We start from the raw sequence: 12,542 nt of genomic DNA, 5'->3' as shown, positions 1-12,542 counted from the left end.
CAGAAAGTCAATGTTTCCGCGAAAATCCTTTCAGGTACTTTGCTCAGATAAATATTAATAATTTGTTGTCCTTTTTCATATCTTTTTTCCCATTAGTTGGGTTCATTCTCAATTTTTTTATGATCTGTTATTTCAGGAAGTGGAAGAATTAATGTTGATGCTATTTGTCTCTATAATGGTGTGGGGAGGAACACATGTTGGTGATATGTACAGTGATTAGGTTGATACAAAACAATAAATAAATACAGGCAACAATCACAAAAGAAAACTACAAAGTTTATTAACAAACCAAAAACTCAGAATAATTCATGTTTCTTAACTGTAATAAATAACTCTTCAAACAAACTATCACTACCAATGTTAACAACCACTGTTCACTAAAAATAAAAATAATTTTGTGCTATAAATATAAGTAACCATTTCATATGAAAGCAACGATAAAGTTGAAAGCTAATGGTGAAATATTAAATAACAGTTAATAGTTTGAGTGCCAATTTTTTTCCTGCTTAAATGTGAATAAACTTTGGTACATTTTCTGTAATTTAAACTGAATTCAAACTTAATTTGAAGCAAATAGATGAAGTGTGATATTGCTGCTAGTCTTTGATCAACAATTTTTTAAATGTTCACAACATTTCACATATAAAACTATTTTTTGAATTGTGACTGAACTTGATTGTGGTACTCAAAGGGTAAATGTCAAAATTTGTCTCGACTAATTATTTCAACATTACTCAAAATGTTAACATTTTGGTATGGTACATCTGTCATTTAAGTACCGGTAATGACAAAAGTTTCTATAAACTACACAATGTGAAAACTTGTTAACTGAAAAACTCAAAATTGTTGAGGTATGTCATGTACAAAATATAAACTGAGAAAACATTCTTTTTTTCACTGCATTACATCAAACTTCCCCGAAATTAGTCTTTCTTCATTTTTGTAACACAAAACAGTCCCAGCTGTGTAAACAAAACTAAAACTAGTCGGCCATTTTGAATCAGAGCTTGCCAGGTGATGTCTAGCATGGGTATAAAATTGGCCATCTTGAATTGGATCATGAAACCAAAAACACTGGAAAATAAATGTATTTTCTAGTGTCTTTGAGGAAACAAGTTCATGTGCATATGTGTGACATAATGTAGGAAGCATGTCCAGAAATGTTCAAGAAACTGTAGAACCACTTGAGATACTGGTAATGATTGTCACTAGTCTGGGGTTCAGTGTGAGATGATTGACGTTCATGATGAGATGATTGACAGGCCCATTAATATTCCAGCAATTAGAGTTAAGATCAAATTGTACAAGGCAAATGCATTCCCAGTGATATGACAGTTCTGATGCTTGTCTTTGTGTGCAATTAATTACCCGCCGTTCATGGCACCGCCCTTAATATCGTGTGATATGTAAATTAGGCTAATTTGAGATGTCACTGAAATGCAAAGGAACCCTTGTTTTGGATTTTCACCATTTATACACTCATATAATATTATAATTTATTGAAAAAACACACAAAACAAACAAGAGAGTGTATGCAAGTCTATAAATCACCATTTTTGAACTCCATCCTAACAAAGTTATACAAATGTAAATGAGTACATAGTACTGATCAGAACATTTGACATAAATCGTACTATGCCATCTATGTTGAAATACAGAAATGTTTACAACATGAAATGCAAAGGAGAAACAATGTTGATGAAGATCATGAATAATTAATCACATTACGTCATTATCAGGGAGATGTTTGTAAGTTTGTTAGTTCTTACCTTGTGTGTTTCTACTACTAGTATTAGTCATGAGATTAGACTTATCAGACTTGGATCTTGTAACAGAGGATTGTGGGATAGCCGACGATGAGCTTTGAGAGCTGGCAGGACTTGCCATTGATGCGGTACCTTGTGAACTCTGCGTACTGCTACTTGACTGCATACTCGTCATGGAACTCGTATCGCTGCTTCGTAGACTGCTCAGATTACTGCCATTGTCTCTCATTTCTTTCTGAGTCAACTTATAACTCATGTGTAGTTGTTTTCCGTACTATGGAGAAAAAATGTATACATTATTATACAACTGGCCGTAAACCATTAGATTGTGTTTGCAAGGTTAAAATCATGTCACTGTGACAAAATGTCACTGTTCTTGTGGCTCACATCTGAGTATTCATTTGATGAAACAATGAAATTTGCAGTGCATTGGTTGTTTTGCTATGTATACTAACAATTACAAGTGATTGTCAATGACACGTCCCTGTTCCGTTCATATTTGAGTGACATATACATTCAAAGCAGATCATGACCGAAATGCACCTGCATATGTACAACACATTGTGCTAAATCTGAACAAAATCCATCCATGCATGACTGAGATCTGGTTCCGAAATTGTGAAAATACGTGATTTTAATGCATTTTCGGCCTTAAAATAGCCATCATTCAGCTATTGTTAAGCGGATCATGAAACAAATGCACATATCTATTTGTGACATGATGTACCATGTGTGTGTGAAGTTTGAACTTGATCAATCCAGACATGTCTTGGATACGGATCCAGAACTGAATTCTTAAAAACAAAATGGCCGCCAGTCGGCCATTTCGAACTTGATCCGGAAAAATGACGTGCATCAAGGTCCTATTATGTTTAATGTATGTACCAAATTTGAACGAAATCCGTCCATGCATAACTGAGATCTGGGTCCGGAATGGTGAAAATGTGCGATTTCAATGCATTTTCGGCCTTAAAGCAGCCGCCATTTGGCTATCGTTAATGAGATCATGAAACAAATGCACATACATATTTGTGACATGATGTACCTTGTGTGTGTGAAGTTTGAACTTGATCAATCCAGACATGTCTCGGATACGGATCCAGAACTGAATTCTTTAAAACAAAATGGCCGCCAGTCGGCCATTTCGAACTTGATCCGAAAAAAAAAATATGACGTGCATCAAGGTCCTATTATGTTTAATGTATGTACCAAATTTGAACAAAATCCGTCCATGCATAACTGAGATCCAGGTCCGGAATGGTGAAAATCTGCGATTTTGACGCATTTTCGGCCTTAAAATGGCCGCTATTCGGTTATCGTTAATGGGATCATGAAAACAATGCATGTGCATATGTCCCATATAATGTGTGATGTATGAGTGAAGTTTGAACTTAATCGGTCCATGCATGTTCGAGATACAGGTGATCACAGACGCACGCACGCACACAGTGCAAAACATAAGTCCCCGTTTTCGAACTACGTCCGAACGGGGACTAAAAAGTGGTTTCGATTTTTCATCCAACGAGCGTTGTTGTGTCCTTGAAACGATTTCATAATTATAAGTTTATGATAAGCCATATTCCAATTTGGTCTACAGTGTCAAACAATAATATGAAAAATTATGTTTTTGACCATACAGATTTTTAAAGAACCTCCAATTAATTCAATATTTCACAATTTTTTGTACCTTGCGAAATTCCCAAAAATTTTTTCAATTTTTCTGTCTTGATTCTGATTTTAATTCTTGGTGCGCTAATATAAACTTCAGGGTGCATCCACAAAATAGTTGCAAAAATTATTTTGAACAATAATCCAAAAATAGAGAAACTATTAGTTTATATGGCAGACATACCTTGGCTATTCTTATAGCTGTTATCCATTTCTGTGTTGTTCTGTAATCTTCTGCACACAAATATTTAATGTACTTGGATTTCTGCATGATTTGAGGATGCTAGCAATATGAATAAGACAACATTGTCAATACTATATTTGCTTTATTAATTAAAAGTGCATCTCTGAACAAACAGTGCACATAAATCAAAAATTGCATTTATTGTATAATATGATTTAATTGAAATATCACTTACTTTGACAATACATAAGCCTCTGTCATTTAACAAATTTTAGTAATAAAGGAAAATTGGTATGTACCAACAAGAGGTCATAAGCGGTACAGTTATGTCACTATTTAATTAGCACAGATGTATACAACACACAAGAAATGTACTGTAAAATTTGTATTTAGCTTGAATTTTTGCTTTTTGGGTGTTTTTTTTCGCTGAAAAGACTTTTTGGGTGTTTTTTATGGAGTTCATTTTCACTGATTTTTGAGTGTAATGTATAAAATATAGGAGAAAAGGTATATTTCTGGATTTTCATTGAATTATCCCTATAGCGAAAAAAAAGTATTTTACAGTAACAATAATAAGTTTTGAGTGCGTGTTCAAGAGGTGATTTATTTGAATCAGAAAAAAACAACATTAAGTGAACTTAATCGGCAGTCAATTTAGACAATAAACTCATTTTTAAGAGAAAGTGACAATAATATATACGTATCTATACCTTTAGTGCAAAGCAAAAGTCAGAGGGACATTTATATTTCTTCTTCCATCCAACACCATTGTAAACATCAATGTGTTCAAACTGTACGTAACATACAAGGTCCTTCAATGACTACAGACAAAAACATAACATTGCATCAAACACTTTGGGAATATCACAAATCGTACTATACCATTTTAACTATTGCAAGGAATTCCACGGTGAATGACATACATGTAATCCTATGTACTGCTGCTGCTAGTTTTGCAAACTAGATAAATAATATATAATGATTTCCAGCAAAACTAACTTGGCTGCAGTTATTCAAAATCACGGTTTGTACTGAATTTCACTGAAATCATTCACCCATACATGTACACAAAATAAACATTCATTCTTGAATAACTAATCTGCTTTCACCAAACTAATGCTTGAGGGCGCCATTTATTAACCACACAAGCTTTTAATAGCTGGTTGATAAACTATGGATCACAGTAATAATCATTATACCTTTGATTTTCCTTTTGGACAATAATAAATACCAGATCCTCTTAGCATACAGAAATGTTTCTTCCATGATTTCTTGCCTTCTGCTTTTAAGTATAATCCTCCTTCCAGCTCAGGGACACTATTAGCGCCACTCAAGAAGAACTCATCAATCAAATCTTGCTTTGTTTTTTCAGCAAACTCTTGGGCAGTGTTAGATGATTTAGTTGCCAATAAGTAATGCTGTGAAAAATGACATACCTACAGGTAACATCTCTTATAGCTGATTGCATTTATCTTGAATTGAAGAACAAGCATTCCATACTAGTAAACTGTATTATGCATAATACTAAAAGCAGCCATATTGCAACCAATACCCAGGAACTCTTGAGACCATTATGACACTGGTTGATTTGTTGAAATTTTTATTTGAATGGTGATCGCGTCTTTGAATTTACTGTGCCTCTTAACATATCAGTGGATCTAGGAAGGGACTTTGTGAACTCAACTCATCAGTGGATCTAGGAAGGGACTTTGTGAACTCAACTCATCAGTGGATCTAGGAAGGGACTTTGTGAACTCAACTCATCAGTGGATCTAGGAAGGGACTGTGTAAACTCAACTCATCAGTGGATCTAGGAAGGGACTGTGTGAACTCAACTCATCAGTGGATCTAGGAAGGGACTTTGTAAACTCAACTCATCAGTGGATCTAGGATGGGACTTTGTGAACTCAACTCATCAGTGGATCTAGGAAGGGACTTTGTGAACTCAACTCATCAGTGGATCTAGGAAGGGACTGTGTAAACTCAACTCATCAGTGGATCTAGGAAGGGACTGTGTGAACTCAACTCATCAGTGGATCTAGAAAGGGACTGTGTAAACTCAACTCATCAGTGGATCTAGGAAGGGACTGTGTGAACTCAACTCATCAGTGGATCTAGGAAGGGACTTTGTAAACTCAACTCATCAGTGGATCTAGGAAGGGACTGTGTGAACTCAACTCATCAGTGGATCTAGGAAGGGACTTTGTGAACTCAACTCATCAGTGGATCTAGGAAGGGACTTTGTGAACTCAACTCATCAGTGGATCTAGGAAGGGACTTTGTGAACTCAACTCATCAGTGGATCTAGGAAGGGACTGTGTGAACTCAACTCATCAGTGGATCTAGGAAGGGACTTTGTGAACTCAACTCATCAGTGGATCTAGGAAGGGACTGTGTGAACTCAACTCATCAGTGGATCTAGGAAGGGACTTTGTGAACTCAACTCATCAGTGGATCTAGGAAGGGACTTTGTGAACTCAACTCATCAGTGGATCTAGGAAGGGGCTGTGTGAACTCAACTCATCAGTGGATCTAGGAAGGGACTTTGTGAACTCAACTCATCAGTGGATCTAGGAAGGGACTTTGTAAACTCAACTCATCAGTGGATCTAGGAAGGGGCTGTGTGAACTCAACTCATCAGTGGATCTAGGAAGGGACTTTGTGAACTCAACTCATCAGTGGATCTAGGAAGGGACTGTGTAAACTCAACTCATCAGTGGATCTAGGAAGGGACTTTGTGAACTCAACTCATCAGTGGATCTAGGAAGGGACTTTGTGAACTCAACTCATCAGTGGATCTAGGAAGGGACTGTGTAAAATCAACTCATCAGTGGATCTAGGAAGGGGCTGTGTGAACTCAACTCATCAGTGGATCTAGGAAGGGGCTGTGTGAACTCAACTCATCAGTGGATCTAGGAAGGGACTGTGTAAACTCAACTCATCAGTGGATTTAGGAAGGGACTGTGTGAACTCAACTCATCAGTGGATCTAGGAAGGGACTTTGTGAACTCAACTCATCAGTGGATCTAGGAAGGGACTTTGTGAACTCAACTCATCAGTGGATCTAGGAAGGGACTGTGTAAACTCAACTCATCAGTGGATCTAGGAAGGGAATGTGTAAACTCAACTCATCAGTGGATCTAGGATGGGACTTTGTGAACTCAACTCATCAGTGGATCTAGGAAGGGACTGTGTGAACTCAACTCATCAGTGGATCTAAGAAGGGACTTTGTGAACTCAACTCATCAGTGGATCTAGGAAGGGACTGTGTGAACTCAACTCATCAGTGGATCTAGGAAGGGACTTTGTGAACTCAACTCATCAGTGGATCTAGGAAGGGACTGTGTGAACTCAACTCATCAGTGGATCTAGGAAGGGACTTTGTGAACTCAACTCATCAGTGGATCTAGGAAGGGACTTTGTGAACTCAACTCATCAGTGGATCTAGGAAGGGGCTGTGTGAACTCAACTCATCAGTGGATCTAGGAAGGGACTTTGTGAACTCAACTCATCAGTGGCTCTAGGAAGGGACTTTGTAAACTCAACTCATCAGTGGATCTAGGAAGGGGCTGTGTGAACTCAACTCATCAGTGGATCTAGGAAGGGACTTTGTGAACTCAACTCATCAGTGGATCTAGGAAGGGGCTGTGTGAACTCAACTCATCAGTGGATCTAGGAAGGGACTTTGTGAACTCAACTCATCAGTGGATCTAGGAAGGGACTGTGTAAACTCAACTCATCAGTGGATCTAGGAAGGGACTTTGTGAACTCAACTCATCAGTGGATCTAGGAAGGGACTTTGTGAACTCAACTCATCAGTGGATCTAGGAAGGGACTGTGTAAAATCAACTCATCAGTGGATATAGGAAGGGGCTGTGTGAACTCAACTCATCAGTGGATCTAGGAAGGGACTGTGTAAACTCAACTCATCAGTGGATTTAGGAAGGGACTGTGTGAACTCAACTCATCAGTGGATCTAGGAAGGGACTTTGTGAACTCAACTCATCAGTGGATCTAGGAAGGGACTTTGTGAACTCAACTCATCAGTGGATCTAGGAAGGGACTGTGTAAACTCAACTCATCAGTGGATCTAGGAAGGGAATGTGTAAACTCAACTCATCAGTGGATCTAGGATGGGACTTTGTGAACTCAACTCAACAGTGGATCTAGGAAGGGACTGTGTGAACTCAACTCATCAGTGGATCTAAGAAGGGACTTTGTGAACTCAACTCATCAGTGGATCTAGGAAGGGACTGTGTGAACTCAACTCATCAGTGGATCTAGGAAGGGACTTTGTGAACTCAACTCATCAGTGGATCTAGGAAGGGACTGTGTGAACTCAACTCATCAGTGGATCTAGGAAGGGACTTTGTGAACTCAACTCATCAGTGGATCTAGGAAGGGACTTTGTGAACTCAACTCATCAGTGGATCTAGGAAGGGGCTGTGTGAACTCAACTCATCAGTGGATCTAGGAAGGGACTTTGTGAACTCAACTCATCAGTGGATCTAGGAAGGGACTTTGTAAACTCAACTCATCAGTGGATCTAGGAAGGGGCTGTGTGAACTCAACTCATCAGTGGATCTAGGAAGGGGCTGTGTGAACTCAACTCATCAGTGGATCTAGGAAGGGACTTTGTGAACTCAACTCATCAGTGGATCTAGGAAGGGACTGTGTAAACTCAACTCATCAGTGGATCTAGGAAGGGACTTTGTGAACTCAACTCATCAGTGGATCTAGGAAGGGACTTTGTGAACTCAACTCATCAGTGGATCTAGGAAGGGACTGTGTAAACTCAACTCATCAGTGGATCTAGGAAGGGACTGTGTAAACTCAACTCATCAGTGGATCTAGGAAGGGAATGTGTAAACTCAACTCATCAGTGGATCTAGGATGGGACTTTGTGAACTCAACTCATCAGTGGATCTAGGAAGGGACTTTGTGAACTCAACTCATCAGTAGATCTAGAAAGGGACTGTGTAAACTCAACTCATCAGTGGATTTAGGAAGGGACTGTGTGAACTCAACTCATCAGTGGATCTAGGAAGGGACTTTGTCAACTCAACTCATCAGTGGATCTAGGAAGGGACTTTGTGAACTCAACTCATCAGTGGATCTAGGAAGGGACTGTGTGAACTCAACTCATCAGTGGATTTAGGAAGGGACTGTGTGAACTCAACTCATCAGTGGATCTAGGAAGGGACTTTGTGAACTCAACTCATCAGTGGATCTAGGAAGGGACTTGTGAACTCAACTCATCAGTGGATCTAGGAAGGGACTGTGTAAACTCAACTCATCAGTGGATCTAGGATGGGACTGTGTGAACTCAACTCATCAGTGGATCTAGGAAGGGACTTTGTGAACTCAACTCATCAGTGGATCTAGGAAGGGACTTTGTGAACTCAACTCATCAGTGGATCTAGGAAGGGACTGTGTAAACTCAACTCATCAGTGGATTTAGGAAGGGACTGTGAACTCAACTCATCAGTGGATCTAGGAAGGGACTTTGTGAACTCAACTCATCAGTGGATCTAGGAAGGGACTTTGTGAACTCAACTCATCAGTGGATCTAGGAAGGGACTGTGTAAACTCAACTCATCAGTGGATTTAGGAAGGGACTGTGAACTCAACTCATCAGTGGATTTAGGAAGGGACTGTGTGAACTCAACTCATCAGTGGATCTAGGAAGGGACTTTGTGAACTCAACTCATCAGTGGATCTAGGAAGGGACTTTGTGAACTCAACTCATCAGTGGATCTAGGAAGGGACTGTGTAAACTCAACTCATCAGTGGATCTAGGAAGGGAATGTGTAAACTCAACTCATCAGTGGATCTAGGATGGGACTTTGTGAACTCAATTCATCAGTGGATCTAGGAAGGGACTTTGTGAACTCAACTCATCAGTGGATCTAGAAAGGGACTGTGTAAACTCAACTCATCAGTGGATTTAGGAAGGGACTGTGTGAACTCAACTCATCAGTGGATCTAGGAAGGGACTTTGTCAACTCAACTCATCAGTGGATCTAGGAAGGGACTTTGTGAACTCAACTCATCAGTGGATCTAGGAAGGGACTGTGTGAACTCAACTCATCAGTGGATTTAGGAAGGGACTGTGTGAACTCAACTCATCAGTGGATCTAGGAAGGGACTTTGTGAACTCAACTCATCAGTGGATCTAGGAAGGGACTTGTGAACTCAACTCATCAGTGGATCTAGGAAGGGACTGTGTAAACTCAACTCATCAGTGGATCTAGGAAGGGACTGTGTAAACTCAACTCATCAGTGGATTTAGGAAAGGACTGTGTGAACTCAACTCATCAGTGGATTTAGGAAGGGACTTTGTGAACTCAACTCATCAGTGGATCTAGGAAGGGACTTTGTGAACTCAACTCATCAGTGGATCTAGGAAGGGACTGTGTAAATTCAACTCATCAGTGGATCTAGGAAGGGACTGTGTGTGAACTCAACTCATCAGTGGATCTAGGAAGGGACTTTGTGAACTCAACTCATCAGTGGATCTAGGAAGGGACTTTGTGAACTCAACTCATCAGTGGATCTAGGAAGGGACTGTGTAAACTCAACTCATCAGTGGATTTAGGAAGGGACTGTGAACTCAACTCATCAGTGGATCTAGGAAGGGACTTTGTAAACTCAACTCATCAGTGGATCTAGGAAGGGACTGTGTGAACTCAACTCATCAGTGGATCTAGGAAGGGACTTTGTGAACTCAACTCATCAGTGGATCTAGGAAGGGACTGTGTGAACTCAACTCATCAGTGGATCTAGGATGGGACTGTGTGAACTCAACTCATCAGTGGATCTAGGAAGGGACTTTGTGAACTCAACTCATCAGTGGATCTAGGAAGGGACTTTGTGAACTCAACTCATCAGTGGATCTAGGAAGGGACTGTGTAAACTCAACTCATCAGTGGATTTAGGAAGGGACTGTGAACTCAACTCATCAGTGGATCTAGGAAGGGACTTTGTAAACTCAACTCATCAGTTGATCTAGGAAGGGACTGTGTGAACTCAACTCATCAGTGGATCTAGGAAGGGACTGTGTGAACTCAACTCATCAGTGGATCTAGGAAGGGACTGTGTAAACTCAACTCATCAGTGGATCTAGGAAGGGACTGTGTGAACTCAACTCATCAGTGGATCTAGGAAGGGACTTTGTAAACTCAACTCATCAGTGGATCTAGGAAGGGACGGTGTAAACTCAACTCATCAGTGGATCTAGGAAGGGACTGCGTAAACTCAACTCATCAGTGGATCTAGGAAGGGACTGTGTAACTCAACTCATCAGTGGATCTAGGAAGGGACTTTGTGAACTCAACTCATCAGTGGATCTAGGAAGGGACTGTGTAAACTCAACTCATCAGTGGATCTAGGAAGGGACTGTGTAAACTCAACTCATCAGTGGATCTAGGATGGGACTTTGTGAACTCAATTCATCAGTGGATCTAGGAAGGGACTTTGTGAACTCAACTCATCAGTGGATCTAGAAAGGGACTGTGTAAACTCAACTCATCAGTGGATTTAGGAAGGGACTGTGTGAACTCAACTCATCAGTGGATCTAGGAAGGGACTTTGTCAACTCAACTCATCAGTGGATCTAGGAAGGGACTTTGTGAACTCAACTCATCAGTGGATCTAGGAAGGGACTGTGTGAACTCAACTCATCAGTGGATTTAGGAAGGGACTGTGTGAACTCAACTCATCAGTGGATCTAGGAAGGGACTTTGTGAACTCAACTCATCAGTGGATCTAGGAAGGGACTTGTGAACTCAACTCATCAGTGGATCTAGGAAGGGACTGTGTAAACTCAACTCATCAGTGGATCTAGGATGGGACTGTGTGAACTCAACTCATCAGTGGATCTAGGAAGGGACTTTGTGAACTCAACTCATCAGTGGATCTAGGAAGGGACTTTGTGAACTCAACTCATCAGTGGATCTAGGAAGGGACTGTGTAAACTCAACTCATCAGTGGATTTAGGAAGGGACTGTGAACTCAACTCATCAGTGGATCTAGGAAGGGACTTTGTGAACTCAACTCATCAGTGGATCTAGGAAGGGACTTTGTGAACTCAACTCATCAGTGGATCTAGGAAGGGACTGTGTAAACTCAACTCATCAGTGGATTTAGGAAGGGACTGTGAACTCAACTCATCAGTGGATCTAGGAAGGGACTTTGTAAACTCAACTCATCAGTGGATTTAGGAAAGGACTGTGTGAACTCAACTCATCAGTGGATTTAGGAAGGGACTTTGTGAACTCAACTCATCAGTGGATCTAGGAAGGGACTTTGTGAACTCAACTCATCAGTGGATCTAGGAAGGGACTGTGTAAATTCAACTCATCAGTGGATCTAGGAAGGGACTGTGTGTGAACTCAACTCATCAGTGGATCTAGGAAGGGACTTTGTGAACTCAACTCATCAGTGGATCTAGGAAGGGACTTTGTGAACTCAACTCATCAGTGGATCTAGGAAGGGACTGTGTAAACTCAACTCATCAGTGGATTTAGGAAGGGACTGTGAACTCAACTCATCAGTGGATCTAGGAAGGGACTTTGTAAACTCAACTCATCAGTGGATCTAGGAAGGGACTGTGTGAACTCAACTCATCAGTGGATCTAGGAAGGGACTTTGTGAACTCAACTCATCAGTGGATCTAGGAAGGGACTGTGTGAACTCAACTCATCAGTGGATCTAGGATGGGACTGTGTGAACTCAACTCATCAGTGGATCTAGGAAGGGACTTTGTGAACTCAACTCATCAGTGGATCTAGGAAGGGACTTTGTGAACTCAACTCATCAGTGGATCTAGGAAGGGACTGTGTAAACTCAACTCATCAGTGGATTTAGGAAGGGACTGTGAACTCAACTCATCAGTGGATCTAGGAAGGGACTTTGTAAACTCA

The 12,542-nt window shown here is 40.3% G+C and overlaps 1 protein-coding gene across 4 annotated transcripts in view; it reads right to left on the bottom strand.

The window, feature by feature from the left end:
- Positions 1-12,542, bottom strand: part of LOC102805177 (ras-associated and pleckstrin homology domains-containing protein 1-like) — a 45,385-nt gene that overhangs the window by 6,000 nt on the left and 26,843 nt on the right. For all 4 annotated transcript variants that reach the window (XM_085501506.1, XM_085501509.1, XM_085501507.1 and 1 more), the window contains 4 exons: positions 4,818-5,036; positions 4,329-4,439; positions 3,619-3,717; positions 1,770-2,040 (listed from right to left, as the gene is read on the bottom strand). In XM_085501506.1, the coding sequence (XP_085357632.1) occupies positions 1,770-2,040; positions 3,619-3,717; positions 4,329-4,439; positions 4,818-5,036 (700 nt within the window). The remainder of the gene's footprint in view (positions 1-1,769; positions 2,041-3,618; positions 3,718-4,328; positions 4,440-4,817; positions 5,037-12,542) is intronic.

This window comes from Saccoglossus kowalevskii, chromosome 7 (assembly GCF_978046115.1).
Source record: "Saccoglossus kowalevskii chromosome 7, keSacKowa6.1, whole genome shotgun sequence".
Lineage (NCBI taxonomy): Eukaryota > Metazoa > Hemichordata > Enteropneusta > Harrimaniidae > Saccoglossus > Saccoglossus kowalevskii.
Note: the sequence above shows the minus strand (reverse complement) of the source record. Positions and strands in the feature narration are given on the sequence as shown.